This window comes from Oncorhynchus masou, unplaced genomic scaffold (assembly GCF_036934945.1).
Source record: "Oncorhynchus masou masou isolate Uvic2021 unplaced genomic scaffold, UVic_Omas_1.1 unplaced_scaffold_907, whole genome shotgun sequence".
Lineage (NCBI taxonomy): Eukaryota > Metazoa > Chordata > Actinopteri > Salmoniformes > Salmonidae > Oncorhynchus > Oncorhynchus masou.
This window is the reverse complement of record NW_027015545.1, coordinates 22,501-40,323: the sequence shown is the minus strand read 5'-3', so window position 1 is coordinate 40,323 and position 17,823 is coordinate 22,501. Positions and strand designations below refer to the sequence as shown.

The 17,823-nt window shown below is 48.6% G+C and overlaps 1 protein-coding gene across 1 annotated transcript in view; it reads right to left on the bottom strand.

Annotated features, from left to right (window-relative positions):
* Nucleotides 1–17,823, bottom strand: part of LOC135538098 (bone morphogenetic protein receptor type-2-like) — a gene marked incomplete at its 5' end in the record, with an annotated part of 36,770 nt that overhangs the window by 7,031 nt on the left and 11,916 nt on the right. The window contains 2 exons of the mRNA XM_064964082.1: nucleotides 9,456–9,641; nucleotides 9,840–11,407. Of these exons, the coding sequence (XP_064820154.1) occupies nucleotides 9,456–9,641; nucleotides 9,840–11,407 (1,754 nt within the window). The remainder of the gene's footprint in view (nucleotides 1–9,455; nucleotides 9,642–9,839; nucleotides 11,408–17,823) is intronic.

Sequence of the window (17,823 nt, the reverse complement as noted above, 5' to 3'; positions counted from 1 at the left end):
ATCTTCTCTGTGCGTGTCCTAAAACGTGAGCTTCAGGCAAAACCAAGATGAGATGGCATCCAGGAAATGACAAGGATTTTTGAGGCTCTGTTTTTCAAGATCTCCTTATATGGCTGTGAACGCAAGAGGAATTAGTCAGCCCTTTCTGTCGTTTCCCAAGGTGTCTGCAGCATTGTGACGTATTTGTGGGCAGATCATTGGAAGATTGACCATAACAGACCACATTTACCACGTGTCCGCCCGGTGTCCTGCGCCGAAATTGAACCAAAAGTCACCTGCCAGTATTTTTCCATGGGACACAGAGAGGAAAGCAAGCTTCCACGAACTGCATGTCAATGAAGAGATATGTGAAAAAACACCTTGAGGATTGATTCCAAACAACGTTTGCCATGTTTCGCTGATATTATGTAGTTAATCCGGAAAAAGTTTCACGTTGTAGGTGACTGCATTTTCGGTTCGTTTCCCCCTGTAGCCAGACGCAATGTAGAAAACGGAACGATTTCTCCTACACACAGACGCTTTCAGGAAACACTGCGCATTTGGTATGTGACTGAGACTCTCCTCATTGAAAACATCAGAAGCTCTTCAAAGGTAAATTATTTTATTTATTTGGTTATCTGGTTTTTGTGAAAATGTTGCGTGCTACATGCTACACAAAATGCTATGCTAGCTTTGCATACTCTTACACAAATTAGTCAATTTCTATGGTTCAAAAGCATATTTTGAAAATCTGAGATGACAGTGTTGTTAAGAAAAGGCTAATTGACTCTGTAACGCATTATTTTAATTTTATTTGCGATTTTCAGAAATCGGTAACGTTGCGTTATGCTAATGAGCCTGAGGCTTTAGTCACGATCCCGGATCCGGGATGGGGAGTTTCAAGAAGTTAAACAAGTCAACATTCACAAAGCTGCGGGGCCTGTAATCCCTGTTCACTCACGACTGCACGGCCAAACACGGCAGTGGAGGACAACCTCTCCCTCAATGTGAGCAAGACAAAGGAGATGATTGTGGACTACAGGAAAAGGCTACCCTGCTGGTTACTAACAACAAGGCTACCCTGCTGGTTACGGGTCCAACACTCTAACCACTAGGCTACCCTGCTGGTTACTAACAACAAGGCTACCCTGCTGGTTACGGGTCCAACACCCTAACCACTAGACTACCCTGCTGGTTACGGGTCTAACACGAACGGGCCCCCATTAACATCAACGGAGCTGTAGTGGAGCTGGTCGAGTGTCCACATCAACAACGAACTATCACGGTCCAAGCACACCAAGACAGTCGTGAAGAGGGCATGACAACACCTTTTCCCTCTCAGGAAAAGATTTGAAAAGATTTGGCATTGGTCCCCAGATCCTCAAAAAGTTCAACAGCTGCACCATCGAGAGCATCATCGCCTGGTATGGCAACTGCTCGGCAACTGAACCATAAGGTGCTACAGAGGGTAGTGCGTACAGCCCAGTACATCACTGGGGTCATGCTTCCTGCCATCCAGGACCTCTATACCAGGCGGTGTCAGAGGAAAGCCCAAACAATTAATCAAATAGCCATATTTACATTGTCATCTCCCCATTTGTTATTACTCTGCTGCTACTTGCTGTTTATTATCCTACCTACATGCACAAATTACCTCAACTAACCTGTACCCCCGCATTGACTCGGTACCGGTACCCCCTGTATATAGCCTCCCCATTGACTCTGTACTGGTACCCCCTGTATATAGCCTCCCCATTGACTCTGTACTGGTACCCCCTGTATATAGCCTCCACATTGACTCTGTACTGTAACACCCTGTATATAGCCTCCACATTGACTCTGTACCGGTACCCCCTGTATATAGCCTCCACATTGACTCTGTACTGGTACCCCCTGTATATAACCTCCACATTGACTCTGTACTGGTACCCCATGTATATAGCCTCCACATTGACTCGGTACCGGTACCCCCTGTATATAGCCTCCCCATTGACTCTGTACTGGTACCCCCTGTATATAGCCTCCCCATTGACTCTGTACTGGTACCCCCTGTATATAGCCTCCACATTACCTCTGTACTGTAACACCCTGTATATAGCCTCCACATTGACTCTGTACCGGTACCCCCTGTATATAGCCTCCACATTGACTCTGTACCAGTACCCCCTGTATATAGCCTCCACATTGACTCTGTAGCGGTACCCCTGTATATAACCTCCACATTGACTCTGTACCGGTACCCTGTGTTACAGTACCTGTATATAACCTCCACATTGACTCGGTACCGGTACCCCCTGTATATAGCCTCCACATTGACTCTGTACCGGTACCCCCTGTATATAGCCTCCACATTGACTCTGTACCGGTACCCCCTGTATATAGCCTCCACATTGACTCTGTACTGGTACCCCCTGTATATAGCCTCCACATTGACTCTGTACTGTACCCCCTGTATACAGCTTTGTTATTGTTACTGTATTGTGTTACTTTTTATTATTTTTTAACTTTAGTTTATTTGGTAAATATATTCATAACTCTTTCTTGAACTCCATTGTTGGTTAAGGGCTTGTCAGTCAGCATTTCACTGTTAGGTCTACTACACCTGTTGTATTCAGCACGTGAATAATAAAGTTAGATTTGATTTGATTACGGCCACTAAACATGTTGGGGTCTCCCTGTATTGCCTGTGTTACAGTACCAGGTCATAGCTAGCCTGTGTTACAGTACCAGGTCATAGCTAGCCTGTGTTACAGTACCAGGTCATAGCTAGCCTGTGTTACAGTACCAGGTCATAGCTAGCCTGTGTTACAGTACCAGGTCATAGCTAGCCTGTGTTACAGTACCAGGTCATAGCCAGCCTGTGTTACAGTACCAGGTCATAGCTAGCCTGTGTTACAGTACCGGGTCATAGCCAGCCTGTGTTACAGTACCAGGTCATAGCCAGCCTGTGTTACAGTACCAGGTCATAGCCAGCCTGTGTTACAGTACCAGGTCATAGCCAGCCTGTGTTACAGTACCAGGTCATAGCTAGCCTGTGTTACAGTACCAGGTCATAGCTAGCCTGTGTTACAGTACCAGGTCATAGCTAGCCTGTGTTAATGTACCAGGTCATAGCTAGCCTGTATTAATGTACCAGGTCATAGCTAGCCTGTGTTACAGTACCAGGTCATAGCTAGCCTGTGTTACAGTACCAGGTCATAGCTAGCCTGTGTTACAGTACCAGGTCATAGCTAGCCTGTGTTAAAGTACCAGGTCATAGCCAGCCTGTGTTACAGTACCAGGTCATAGCTAGCCTGTGTTACAGTACCAGGTCATACCTAGCCTGTGTTACAGTACCAGGTCATAGCTAGCCTGTGTTACAGTACCAGGTCATAGCTAGCCTGTGTTACAGTACCAGGTCATAGCCAGCCTGTGTTACAGTACCAGGTCATAGCTAGCCTGTGTTACAGTACCAGGTCATAGCCAGCCTGTGTTACAGTACCGGGTCATAGCTAGCCTGTGTTACAGTACCAGGTCATAGCTAGCCTGTGTTACAGTACCAGGTCATAGCCAGCCTGTGTTACTGTACCAGGTCATACCTAGCCTGTGTTACAGTACCAGGTCATAGCTAGCCTGTGTTACAGTACCAGGTCATAGCTAGCCTGTGTTACAGTACCAGGTCATAGCCAGCCTGTGTTACAGTACCAGGTCATAGCTAGCCTATGTTACAGTACCAGGTCATAGCTAGCCTGTGTTACAGTACCAGGTCATAGCTAGCCTGTGTTACAGTACCAGGTCATAGCTAGCCTGTGTTACAGTACCAGGGTCATAGCCAGCCTGTGTTACAGTACCAGGTCATAGCTAGCCTGTGTTACAGTACCAGGTCATAGCTAGCCTGTGTTACAGTACCAGGTCATAGCTAGCCTGTGTTACAGTACCAGGTCATAGCCAGCCTGTGTTACAGTACCAGGTCATAGCTAGCCTGTGTTACAGTACCAGGTCATAGCTAGCCTGTGTTACAGTACCAGGTCATAGCCAGCCTGTGTTACAGTACCAGGTCATAGCTAGCCTGTGTTACAGTACCAGGTCATAGCTAGCCTGTGTTACAGTACCAGGTCATAGCTAGCCTGTGTTACAGTACCAGGTCATAGCTAGCCTGTGTTACAGTACCAGGTCATAGCTAGCCTGTGTTACAGTACCAGGTCATAGCTAGCCTGTGTTACAGTACCAGGTCATAGCTAGCCTGTGTTACAGTACCAGGTCATAGCTAGCCTGTGTTACAGTACCAGGTCATAGCCAGCCTGTGTTACAGTACCAGGTCATAGCTAGCCTGTGTTAATGTACCAGGTCATAGCTAGCCTGTGTTACAGTACCAGGTCATAGCTAGCCTGTGTTACAGTACCAGGTCATAGCTAGCCTGTGTTACAGTACCAGGTCATAGCTAGCCTGTGTTACAGTACCAGGTCATAGCCAGCCTGTGTTACAGTACCAGGTCATAGCCAGCTAGTGTTACAGTACCAGGTCATAGCTAGCCTGTGTTATAGCTTAGAAACAATAGAAACAGCTATAGAAACAAACATCTCTCTGGTAAGAAGGGCGGGGGTGTATGCCTTATGATTAATGAGTGCGGCAGGGTAGCCTAGTGGTTAGAGCGTTGGACTAGTAACTGGAAGGTTGAGAGTTCAAACCCCCGAGCTGACAAGGTACAAAATCTGTCGTTCTGCCCCTGAACAGGCAGTTAACCCACTGTTCCCAGGCCGTCATTGAAAATAAGAATTTGTTCTTAACTGACTTGCCTGGTTAAATAAAGGTAAAAACAATAAATAAAAAAATAAATAAATAAATAAAAATAACAACATACAGGAACTCAAGTCCTTTTGTTCACCTGACCAATAATTAATTACAATCAAATGCCGACCGCATAATCTACCAAGAGAATTCTCTTCGATTATAATCACAGCTGTGTACATTCCCCCCAAGCAGACACATCGAAGGCCTTGAAAGAACTTCATTTGACTCTATGTAAACTGGAAACCAGATATCCTGAGGATGCATTTATTGTAGCTGGGGATTTTAACAAGGCTAATCTGAAAACAAGGCTCCCTAAACTTGAAATCAGCATATCGAATGTGCAACCAGGGATGTCAAAATAGCGTCGAACAACAACATTGATGTATACACTGATTTGGTGAGCGAGTTTATTAGCAAGTGTATCGGTGATGTTGTGCCCACGGTGACTATTAAAACCTTCCCCAACCAGAAACCGTGGATTGATGGCAGCATTCACGCAAAACTGAAAGCACGAACCACTGCTTTTAATCATGGCAAGGAAACATGACCGAATACAAACAGTGTAGCTATTCCCTCCGCAAGGCAATCAAACAAGCTAAGCGTCAGTATAGAGACAAAGTAGAATCGCAATTCAACGGCTCAGATACGAGAGGTACAGTGGGGAGAACAAGTATTTGATACACTACCGATTTTGCAGGTTTTCCTACTTACAAAGCATGTAGAGGTCTGTAATTTTTATCATAGGTACACTTCAACTGTGAGAGACGGAATCTAAAACAAAAATCCAGAAAATCAAATTGTATGATTTTTAAATAATTAATTTGCATGACAGACAGTGTGGTGAAGAAGGCGCAAGAGGCTGTCACTAAAAACCACTCACAAACTTTTACAGACGCACAATTGAAAGCACCCTGGCGGGTTGTATCACCGCCTGGTATGTTAACCGCACCGCCCACAACCGTAAGGCTCTCCAGAGGGTAGTGAGGTCTGCACAACGCATCACCGGGGGCAAACTACCTGCCCTCCAGGACACCTACACCACCCGATGTCACAGGAAGGCCAAAAAGATCATCAAGGACAACAACCACCCAAGCCACTGCCTGTTCACCCCACTATCATCCTTCCAGAACCTTCCAGAAGGCAAAGTCAGTACAAGTGGATCAAAGCTGACTCGGTACCGCCTCGTTATTGTTTCTAATTTTCTTGTGTTACTTTTTGATTAGATTTTTTTTTTTACTTAAGTTTATTTAGTAAAGATTTTCTTAATTTCTTGAACTGCATTGTTGGTTAAGGGTTTGTAAGTAAGCATTTCACGGTAAGGTCTACTACACCTGTTGTACTCAGTGCATTGTGACAAATAACATTTGATTCTAAAATTTGATTTGACATAGGTCACATCAGTCACAATAAAAGGACACTAAAATGTGCAGCTTTGTCCAACAACACAATTCCACAGGTGTCTCAAGTTGAGGAAGCTGATTGTCCACCAGAGCTGTTACCAAATAATTGAATGTTAATGTCTCTACAATAAACAGCCACCAATGTCGTTTTACAGAATTTGGCAGTATGTCCAACCGGTCTCACAACCGCAGCCCAGGACCTCCACATCCGGGCTTCTTCACCTGCGAGATCGTCTGAGACCAGCCAGCCGGACAGCTGATGAAACTGTAAGTTTGCACAATCAAAGAACTTCTGCACAAACTTGTCAGGGAGGCTCACCTGCGTGCTCATCGTCCTCACCAGGCTCTCACCTGAACTGCATCGTAACAGACGTCAGTGAGCATATGCTCACCTTCCATGGCCACAAGCACGCTGGAGAAATGTGCTCTTCACGGATGAATCCCTGTTTCAACTGTACCGGGCAGATGGTTTGCTGATGTCACCATTGTGAACAGAGTGTCACATGGTGATGGTGGGGTTCTGTACACAATACCTGGAAGCTGAAAATGTCCCAGTTCTTCCATGGCCTGCATACTCACCAGATATGTCAGCCAATGAGCGTGTTTGGAATGCTCTGGATCTACCTGTACGACAGCGTGTTCCAGATTCAATATCTAGCAACTTCACATAGTCATTGAAGAGGATTGAGACAACATTCTACAATCAATCAACACCTGATGAATCAACACCTGATGAATCAACAGCCTAATCAACTCTATGTGAAGGAGATGTGTCACGCCACATGAGGCAAATGGTGGTCACACCAGATACTGACTGTTTTACTGATCTACCTTTTTCTTTTTAAAGTGTCTGTAACCAACAGATGCATATCTGTATTTCCAGTCATTTGAAATCCATAGATTGGGGCCTAATGAATGTATTTCAATTGACTGATGTTCTTATGAACTGTGAAATCAAATCAAACGTTATTGGTCACATACACATTTTTAGCAGATGTTATTTGCTGGTGTTCCCAGCTCCAACAGTGCAGTAATATCTAACTAAATGCTTGTGTTCCTAGCTCTAACAGTGCAGTAATATCTAACTAAATGCTTGTGTTCCTAGCTCCATCAGTGCAGTAATATCTAACTAAATGCTTGTGTTTCTAGCTCCAACAGTACAGTAATATCTAACTAAATGCTTGTGTTCCTAGCTCCAACAGTACAGTAATATCTAACTAAATGCTTGTGTTCCTAGCTCCAACAGTGCATTAATATCTAACTAAATGCTTGTGTTCCTAGCTCCAACAGTGTAGTAATATCTAACTAAATGCTTGTGTTCCTAGCTCCAACAGTGCAGTAGTATCTAACTAAATGCTTGTGTTCCCAGCTCCAACAGTGCAGTAATATCTAACTAAATGCTTGTGTTCCCAGCTCCAACAGTGCAGTAATATCTAACTAAATGTTTGTGTTCTTGTTGTTTCCCAGCTCCAACAGTGCAGTAATATCTAACTAAATGCTTGTGTTCCTAGCTCCAACAGTGCAGTAGTATCTAACTAAATGCTTGTGTTCCCAGCTCCAACAGTGCAGTAGTATCTAACTAAATGCTTGTGTTTCTAGCTCCAACAGTGCAGTAATATCTAACTAAATGCTTGTGTTTCTAGCTCCAACAGTAGTAATATCTAACTAAATGCTTGTGTTTCCAGCTCCAACAGTACAGTAATATCTAACTAAATGCTTGTGTTCCTAGCTCCAACAGTGCAGTAATATCTAACTAAATGCTTGTGTTCCCAGCTCCAACAGTGCAGTAATATCTAACTAAATGCTTGTGTTTCTCGCTCCAACAGTGTTGTAGTATCTAACAATTCACAACAATACACACATCTAAAAGTAAAAGAATGTAATTAAGAAATATATAAATATCAGATTCGGCACTCCTTTCCCTATAGTCCACGATCAGATCCTTTGTCTTACTCACGTTGAGGGAGATGTCCTGGCACCACACTGTCAGGTCTCTGACCTCCTCCCTATAGACTCACACCACACTGCCAGGTCTCTGACCTCCTCCCTATAGACTCACACCACACTGCCAGGTCTCTGACCTCCTCCCTATAGGCTCACACCACACTGTCAGGTCTCTGACCTCCTCCCTATAGGCTCACACCACACTGCCAGGTCTCTGACCTCCTCCCTATAGACTCACACCACACTGCCAGGTCTCTGACCTCCTCCCTATAGACTCACACCACACTGCCAGGTCTCTGACCTCCTCCCTATAGGCTCACACCACACTGCCAGGTCTCTGACCTCCTCCCTGTAGGCTCACACCACACTGTCAGGTCTCTGACCTCCTCCCTATAGGCTCACACCACACTGCCAGGTCTCTGACCTCCTCCCTATAGGCTCACACCACACTGCCAGGTCTCTGACCTCCTCCCTATAGGCTCACACCACACTGTCAGGTCTCTGACCTCCTCCCTATAGGCTCACACCACACTGCCAGGTCTCTGACCTCCTCCCTGACGCGGGGAGATTATTCACACCAACACTGTCAGCTGTGACCTCCTCCCTATAGGCTCACACCACACTGAGAGGAGACCTCCTCCCTAAAGACACCAGACTGAGGTTGAGAGAGACAGAGAGTAAGGAGGCTCACACCACACTGGAGAAGGAAGGGTGGACTGAGGTATAGAGCTGACAGAGGGGGAGATTATTCAGAGGAGGGGAACTCAGCTGTGACTGAAGGGTGGACTGAGGGGAGAGAGACAGAGAGTGAAGAGAGATAGAAAAAAAGGAAAGAAAGAAAGAAGAGAGACTGAGGTTGAGAGAGACAGAGAGTGAAAGAGAGGTAGAGAGGAGGGGAAGTGGAGAAGGAAGGGTGGACTGAGGTAGTGAGAGACAGAGAGATGAAGGAGAGGTAGAGAGGAGGGGAAGTAGAGAGGGAAGGGTGGACTGAGGTAGAGAGAGACAGAGAGTGAAGGAGAGGTAGAGAGGAGGGGAAGTAGAGAGGGAAGGGTGGACTGAGGTAGAGAGAGACAGAGAGTGAAGGAGAGGTAGAGAGGAGGGGAAGTAGAGAGGGAAGGGTGGACTGAGGTAGAGAGAGAGAGAGTGAAGGAGAGGTAGAGAGGAGGGGAAGTAGAGAGGGAAGGGTGGACTGAGGTAGAGAGAGACAGAGAGTGAAGGAGAGGTAGAGAGGAGGGGAAGTAGAGAGGGAAGGGGGGACTGAGGTAGATAGAGACAGAGAGTGAAGGAGAGGTAGAGAGGAGGGGAAGTAGAGAAGGAAGGGGGGACTGAGGTTGAGAGATGTGCGGCGTGTTCTTTTCTCACCTGAAGAGCTGTTGTGTGAGGAGCCAGACAGGTCCAGGGAGCAGGGTCTCTCAGGTCGTCTGGGTTTGGGCTGTCTGAGGGCCGCTGGGGCTGAGGTTGAGAATGGGACTGGGACTGGGGCTGGGGTTGAGACTGGGGCTGGGACTGGGGCTGGGGTTGGGGCTGGGGTTGAGACTGGGGCTGGGGTTGAGACTGGGGCTGGGGCTGGGGTTGGGGCTGGGGTTGAGACTGGGGCTGGGGTTGAGACTGGGGCTGGGGTTGAGACTGGGGCTGGGGTTGAGACTGGGACTGGGGTTGATATTGGGGCTGGGGTTGATATTGGGGCTGGGGCTGGGGTTGATATTGGGGCTGGGGTTGAGACTGGGGCTGGGGTTGATATTGGGGCTGGGGCTGGGGTTGAGACTGGGGCTGGGGCTGGGGTTGAGACTGGGGCTGGGGCTGGGGTTGAGACTGGGGCTGGGGTTGATATTGGGGCTGGGGCTGGGGTTGATATTGGGGCTGGGGCTGGGGCTGGGGCTGGGGTTGATATTGGGGCTGGGGCTGGGGTTGATATTGGGGCTGGGGCTGGGGTTGAGACTGGGGCTGGGGCTGGGGTTGAGACTGGGGCTGGGGTTGATATTGGGGCTGGGGTTGAGACTGGGGCTGGGGTTGGGGTTGAGACTGGGGCTGGGGCTGGGGCTGGTAGTTGGGCAGTGAGAGGGGCAATGATAGGTACGGAGATGGGTTTGGGTACAGAGACAGGTCTAGGTATGGGGACAAAGGTGAGGTGTTCAGGCTCTCCCTCTACAGATGGACATGTGATCACCAGACGGTTGTTGTTGTTGTTAGTGTTGGTGCGTCCCGCCAGGTGATTGGTTGGTCTCTGGTCACATGCGGTGGGCTGCTCTCTCCTTAGCAGTGGTTCATGTTCATCAGGACTGGAGTTGATGTTGAGTCTACTGTCCTCTCCGCTGAGCTGGGTCTGTAACAAGGGTGTCGCTCCGCCCAACTCCCCCTGAGGCCCCGCCGGATTGGTAGTCCCGTAAGGAGCCCCACCTCCAGTTGAAGAGGCCACGCCTCCGTTCAGGTAACCGTTGACGACCACAACGCTTACGCCGCTCCGCACCCCGTTTCCGACGGCCGCTGGCCCGTTGTTGGTAACGTTAACAAGGCGTGGCTCTGCCGCTGGGGCGACCGTGTTCATCTTGGCCACGCCCGTCTCTACCTGCTTCAGGTTGGACCGGTGTTTCCCAGACTTCAGCCTGGAGGAACCAGAGCCCTCCTTGGCCTTGGTGTTGAGTGGTAGGCTGGTGGGCCGCTTGGGGAGGTTCTGCTGTTTGGGCAGGGGGAACATAGTAGCTGGAGGGTCCCCCATCCCACTGGCCCCGGTCCCAGACCCTCCCTGGGCCCCAGGCCCGGCCCCAGTCACCTCCGCAGCCAGCTTGATGAGGGGGTAGAGCAGGGAGGAAGACTTACAGCTGAGGGGGTCTGGAGCAGAGAACTGTTTCTGGCTGTGCTCCATAAGGTTCTCATCAGAAGACTCCTTCAGGTTCTTGTCAACCTCTTTAGGGTCCAGCTTGGTGGTCTCCAAGTCCTCCTGGGTCAGCTGCAGACACACCAGCCCCAGCACAGTGCCACCTAGTGGGCCGGATGAGTCCTCCCCTTGACCCGACTCAGAGATGGTGGTCATGACCGTGTTGGGTGTGGAGAGGCTGGCGCCGCTGCTCTCCGGGCTGGGCAGACGGGCCTGAGCCTGCTGACGCTCGGCGTTGATGGAGTTTCGATTCTTCTCTGGGCCTGCGGGTACACTGCTGGTTCCACCCAGGACGCCGACGGAGGAGGTACCCGATACAGAGGTGTCTCCCCCAGGAAGGTTCTTCACCGTGTGGCCCTCGTGGTCCTCGATGTAGGAGGAGGAGGAGTAGTCTGGGTAGGGGCTGACTTTAGGACCCCTCCGGCTGTGGGACAGGTTCCTGTAGGGGAAGCAGATAGAAATAAAACTGATGCCATGTAAACCTGCAGCGTAACAGACCAACACATGACAGGGACAAGCAGATCGTCTTTTCACCCATATTTGATAGGAAAGAAGACGTGACTCAACTTACTTGCCGAATGACTCAAGGTGGTGTGTTCTGATACTATGTTTATTCAGATGTTTATTACTGTCACAGACACTGGAAAGGTGAAATGTGTTGTTTTAAAGGGTCAGACAGTAGTATGAAACCAAAGTAAAGCAAATTAGGGTTAAGTGCCTTGCTTAAGGGCACGTCGACAGATTGTTCACCTCAGTCGGTAACCTTTCGGTTACTGGCTCAACGCGCAAGGCTACCCTGCTGGTTACGGGTCCAACACTCTAACCACTAGACTACCTTGCTGGTTACGGGTCTAACACTCTAACCACTAGACTACCTTGCTGGTTACTAACAACAAGGCTACCCTGCTGGTTACTGGGTCCAACACTCTAACCACTAGACTACCTTAACCACTAGCTACCCTGCTGTTACGGGTCTAACACTCTAACCACTAGACTACCCTGCTGGTCCAACACTCTAACCACTAGACTACCCTCTAACACTACCCTGAACTGGTCCAACACTAACCACTAGACTACCCTGCTGGTTACGGGTCTAACACTCTAACCACTAGACTACCCTGCTGGTTACTGGTCCAACACTCTAACCACTAGACTACCCTGCTGGTTACGAACAACAAGGCTACCCTGCTGGTTACTGGTCCAACACTCTAACCACTAGACTACCCTGCTGGTTACGGGTCCAACACTCTAACCACTAGACTACCCTGCTGGTTACGGGTCCAACACTCTAACCACTAGACTACCCTGCTGGTTACTAACACCCTAACCAAGGCTACCCTGCTGGTTACTAACAAACCACTAGGCTACCCTGCTGGTTACGGGTCCAACACTCTAACCACTAGACTACCCTGCTGGTTACTAACAACAAGGCTACCCTGCTGGTTACGGGTCCAACACTCTAACCACACCCTAACCACTAGACTACCCTGCTGGTTACTAACAACAAGGCTACCCTGCTGGTTACAGGTCTAACACTCTAACCACTAGACTACCCTGCTGGTTACGGGTCTAACACTCTAACCACTAGACTACCCTGCTGGTTACGGGTCTAACACTCGACCTACTAGGCTACCCTGCTGGTTACGGGTCTAACACTCTAACCACTAGACTACCCTGCTGGTTACTAACAACAAGGCTACCCTGCTGGTTACTGGTCCAACACTCTAACCACTACACTACCCTGCTGGTTACGGGTCCAACACTCTAACCACTAGACTACCCTGCTGGTTACTAACAACAAGGCTACACTGCTGGTTACTGGTCCAACACCCTAACCACTAGACTACCCTGCTGGTTACGGGTCCAACACCCTAACCACTAGACTACCCTGCTGGTTACGGGTCCAACACTCTAACCACTAGACTACCCTGCTGGTTACTGGTCCAACACTCTAACCACTAGACTACCCTGCTGGTTATGGGTCCAACACCCTAACCACTAGACTACCCTGCTGGTTACTGGTCCAACACTCTAAACACTAGACTACCCTGCTGGTTACTGGTCCAACACTCTAACCACTAGACTACCCTGCTGGTTACTAACAACAAGGCTACCCTGCTGGTCACTAACAACAAGGCTACCCTGCTGGTTACGGGTCCAACACTCTAACCACTAGACTACCCTGCTGGTTACTAACAACAAGGCTACCCTGCTGGTCACTAACAACAAGGCTACCCTGCTGGTTACGGGTCCAACACTCTAACCACTAGACTACCCTGCTGGTTACTAACAACAAGGCTACCCTGCAGGTTACGGGTCCAACACTCTAACCACTAGACTACCCTGCTGGTTACTGGTCCAACACTCTAACCACTAGACTACCCTGCTGGTTACGGGTCCAACACTCTAACCACTAGACTACCCTGCTGGTTACGGGTCTAACACCCTAACCACTAGACTACCCTGCTGGTTACGGGTCTAACACTCTAACCACTAGACTACCCTGCTGGTTACTAACAACAAGGCTACCCTGCTGGTTACGGGTCCAACACCCTAACCACTAGACTACCCTGCTGGTTACTAACAACAAGGCTACCCTGCTGGTTACGGGTCCAACACCCTAACCACTAGACTACCCTGCTGGTTACTAACAACAAGGCTACACTGCTGGTTAGTAACAACAATGCTACCCTGCTGGTTATGGGTCTAACACTCTAACCACTAGGCTACCCTGCTGGTTACTAACAACAAGGCTACCCTGCTGGTTACTGGTCCAACACTCTAACCACTAGACTACCCCGCTGGTTACGGGTCCAACACCCTAACCACTAGGCTACCCTGCTGGTTACGGGTCCAACACCCTAACCACTAGACTACCCTGCTGGTTACGGGTCTAACACTCTAACCACTAGGCTACCCTGCTGGTTACTAACAACAAGGCTACCCTGCTGGTTACGGGTCCAACACTCTAACCACTAGACTGCCCTGCTGGTTACGGGTCCAACACCCTAACCACTAGACTACCCTGCTGGTTACGGGTCCATCACCCAAACCACTAGACTACCCTGCTGGTTACTAACAACAAGGCTACCCTGCTGGTTACGGGTCCAACACTCTAACCACTAGACTGCCCTGCTGGTTACTAACAACAAGGCTACCCTGCTGGTTACGGGTCCAACACTCAAACCACTAGACTACCCTGCTGGTTACGGGTCCAACATCCTAACCACTAGGCTACCCTGCTGGTTACTAACAACAAGGCTACCCTGCTGGTTACGGGTCCAACACTCTAACCAGGTGTGACTACCCTGCTGTGTTACGGGTCCAACACTCTAACCACTAGACTACCCTGCTGTTGATATAGCGGGTCCATATACTCTAACCACTGTGACTACCCTGCTGGATTACGGGTCTAACACTCTAACCACTAGACTACCCCTGCTGGTTACTAACAACAAGGCTACCCTGCTGGTTACGGGTCCAACACCCTAACCATAGACTCCCTGCTGGTTACAGGTCCAACACCCTAACCACTAGACTACCCTGCTGGTTACGGGTCCAACACTCTAACCACTGTGACTACCCTGCTGGTTACTAACAACAAGGCTACCCTGCTGGTTACAGGGTCCAGGTAACACCCTAACCACTAGACTACCCTGCTGGTTACGGGTCCAGGTGTCTAACCACTAGACTACCCTGCTGGTTACGGGTCCAGGTGTCTAACCACTAGACTACCCTGCTGGTTACTAACAACAAGGCTACCCTGCTGGTTACGGGTCCAACACTCTAACCACTAGACTACCCTGCTGGTTACTGGTCCAACGCTCTAACCACTAGTCTAACTGCTGGTTACTGGTCCAACACTCTAACCACTTGGCTACCTGCTGGTTACTGGTCCAACACTCTAACCACTAGGCTACCTGCTGGTTACTGGTCCAACGCTCTGACCACTAGTCTACCTGCTGGTTACTGACCCAACGCTCTGACCACTAGTCTACCTGCTGGTTACTGACCCAACGCTCTGACCACTAGTCTACCTGCTGGTTACTGGTCCAACACTCTAACCACTTGGCTACCTGCTGGTTACTGGTCCAACACTCTAACCACTAGGCTACCTGCTGGTTACTGGTCCAACACTCTAACCACTAAGCTACCTGCTGGTTACTGGTCCAACACTCTAACCACTAGGCTACCTGCTGGTTACTGACTCTCTAACCACTGGTGTGTTGATATAGCGGTTCCTGGTGTGTTGATATAGCGGGTCCTGGTGTGTTGATATAGCGGATCCAGGTGTGTTGATATAGCGGGTCCTGGTGTGTTGATATAGTGGTTCCTGGTGTGTTGATATAGCGGGTCCTGGTGTGTTGATATAGCAGATCCAGGTGTGTTGATATAGTGGGTCCAGGTGTGTTGATATAGCGGGTCCAGGTGTGTTGATATAGCGGGTCCAGGTGTGTTGATATAGCGGATCCAGGTGTGTTGATATAGCGGGTCCAGGTGTGTTGATATAGCGGGTCCAGTTGTGTTGATATAGTGGATCCAGGTGTGTTGATATAGTGGGTCCTGTTGTGTTGATATAGTGGGTCCAGGTGTGTTGTAAAAGCGGGTCCAGGTTAGTTGATATAGCGGGTCCAGGTGTGTTGATATAGCGGATCCAGGTGTGTTTATATAGCGGGTCCTGGTGTGTTGATATAGTGGATCCAGGTGTGTTGATATAGTGGGTCCAGGTGTGTTGATATAGTGGGTCCTGGTGTGTTGATATAGTGGTTTTCAGGTGTGTTGATATAGTGGGTCCTGGTGTGTTGATATAGTGGTTTCCAGGTGTGTTGATATAGCGGGTCCAGGTTAGTTGATATAGCGGGTCCAGGTGTGTTGATATAGCGGATCCAGGTGTGTTGATATAGCGGGTCCTGGTGTGTTGATATAGTGGATCCAGGTGTGTTGATATAGTGGGTCCAGGTGTGTTGATATAGTGGGTCCTGGTGTGTTGATATAGTGGTTTCCAGGAGTGTTGATATAGCGGTTCCAGGAGTGTTGATATAGTGGGTCCAGGTGTGTTGATATAGTGGATCCAGGTGTGTTGATATAGCGGGTCCTGGTGTGTTGATATAGTGGGTCCAGGTGTGTTGATATAGCGGGTCCAGGTGTGTTAATATAGTGGGTCCAGGTGTGTTGATATAGTGGGTCCTGGTGTGTTGATATAATGGGTCTAGGTGTGTTGATATAGCGGGTCCAGGTGTGTTGATATAGCCAGTTGATATAGTGGGTCCAGGTGTGTTGATATAGTGGGTCCAGGTGTGTTGATATAGTGGGTCCAGGTGTGTTGATATAGTGGGTCTAGGTGTGTTGATATAGCGGGTCCAGGTTAGTTGATATAGTGGGTCCAGGTGTGTTGATATAGTGGGTCCAGGTGTGTTGATATAGTGGGTCCAGGTTAGTTGATATAGTGGGTCCAGGTTAGGTAATATAGTGGGTCCAGGTGTGTTGATATAGTTGGTCCAGGTTAGTTGATATAGTGGGTCCAGGTGTGTTGATATAGTGGGTCCAGGTGTGTTGATATTGCGGGTCCAGGTGTGTTGATATAGTTGGTCCAGGTGTGTTGATATAGTGGGTCCAGGTTAGTTGATATAGTGGGTCCAGGTGTGTTGATATAGTGGCTCCAGGTGTGTTGATATAGTGGGTCCTGGTTAGTTGATATAGTGGGTCCAGGTGTGTTGATATAGTTGGTCCAGGTGTGTTGATATAGTGGGTCCAGGTTAGTTGATATAGTGGGTCCAGGTGTGTTGATATAGTGGCTCCAGGTGTGTTGATATTGCGGGTCCAGGTGTGTTGATATAGTGCCGTACGCAGCGACCAGTTGACTATACATTATTATTAACTGGGTGGTTCGAACCCTGAATGCTGATTGGCTGACAGCCATGGTGTACCCATATACCACAGGTATTACAAAAATATAGATTTTCCCTGGTCTAATTACGGTGGTAACCAGACTATAATAGCAACAAGGCACCTCAGGTGACTATGATGAATGGCCAATATACCACGGCTAAGGACTCCGCGTTGCGTCGTGCCTAAGAACGGCCCTTAGCTGTGGTGTATACCACACCTCCTGGCGTTATTGCTTCCTTATAAAATGGGTTGATTGGATCCTGGATGCTGGTTGGTTGAACACCTTTTATCCCCAAGCCATAAGTCATTGAATTTGGTAACCAAATAGCATTGACCCTTTTTTGAGTCATCATATACACTGCTGCTACTGTTTATTATCTATCCTGTTTCCTCGTCACTTTACCCTTACCTACATGTACATATGTACCTCAATTACCTTGTACCCCTGCGTACTGGTACCCCAGGTATATAGCCATGTTATTACCTCGTACCTCTGCACATTGACTCAGTACTGGTACTCACTGTATATAACCAAGATATCGTTACTCAGTACCGGCACCCTGTGTATAGCCTGGTACCCTGTGTATATAGCCAAGATATCGTTACTCAGTACTGGTACCCTGTGTATATAGCCTGGTACCCTGTGTATATAGCCAAGTTATTACTGGTACCCTCATACCCATACCCCTGCACATTGACTCAGTACTGGTACTCACTGTATATAGCCATGTTATTACCTCATACCCCTGCACATTGACTCAGTACTGGTACTCACTGTATATAGCCATGTTATTACCTCATACCCCCTGCACATTGACTCAGTACTGGTACCCTGTGTATATAGCCATGTTATTACCTCATACCCCTGCACATTGACTCAGTACTGGTACCCTGTGTATATAGCCATGTTATTACCTCATACCCCTGCACATTGACTCAGTACTGGTACCCTGTGTATATAGCCAT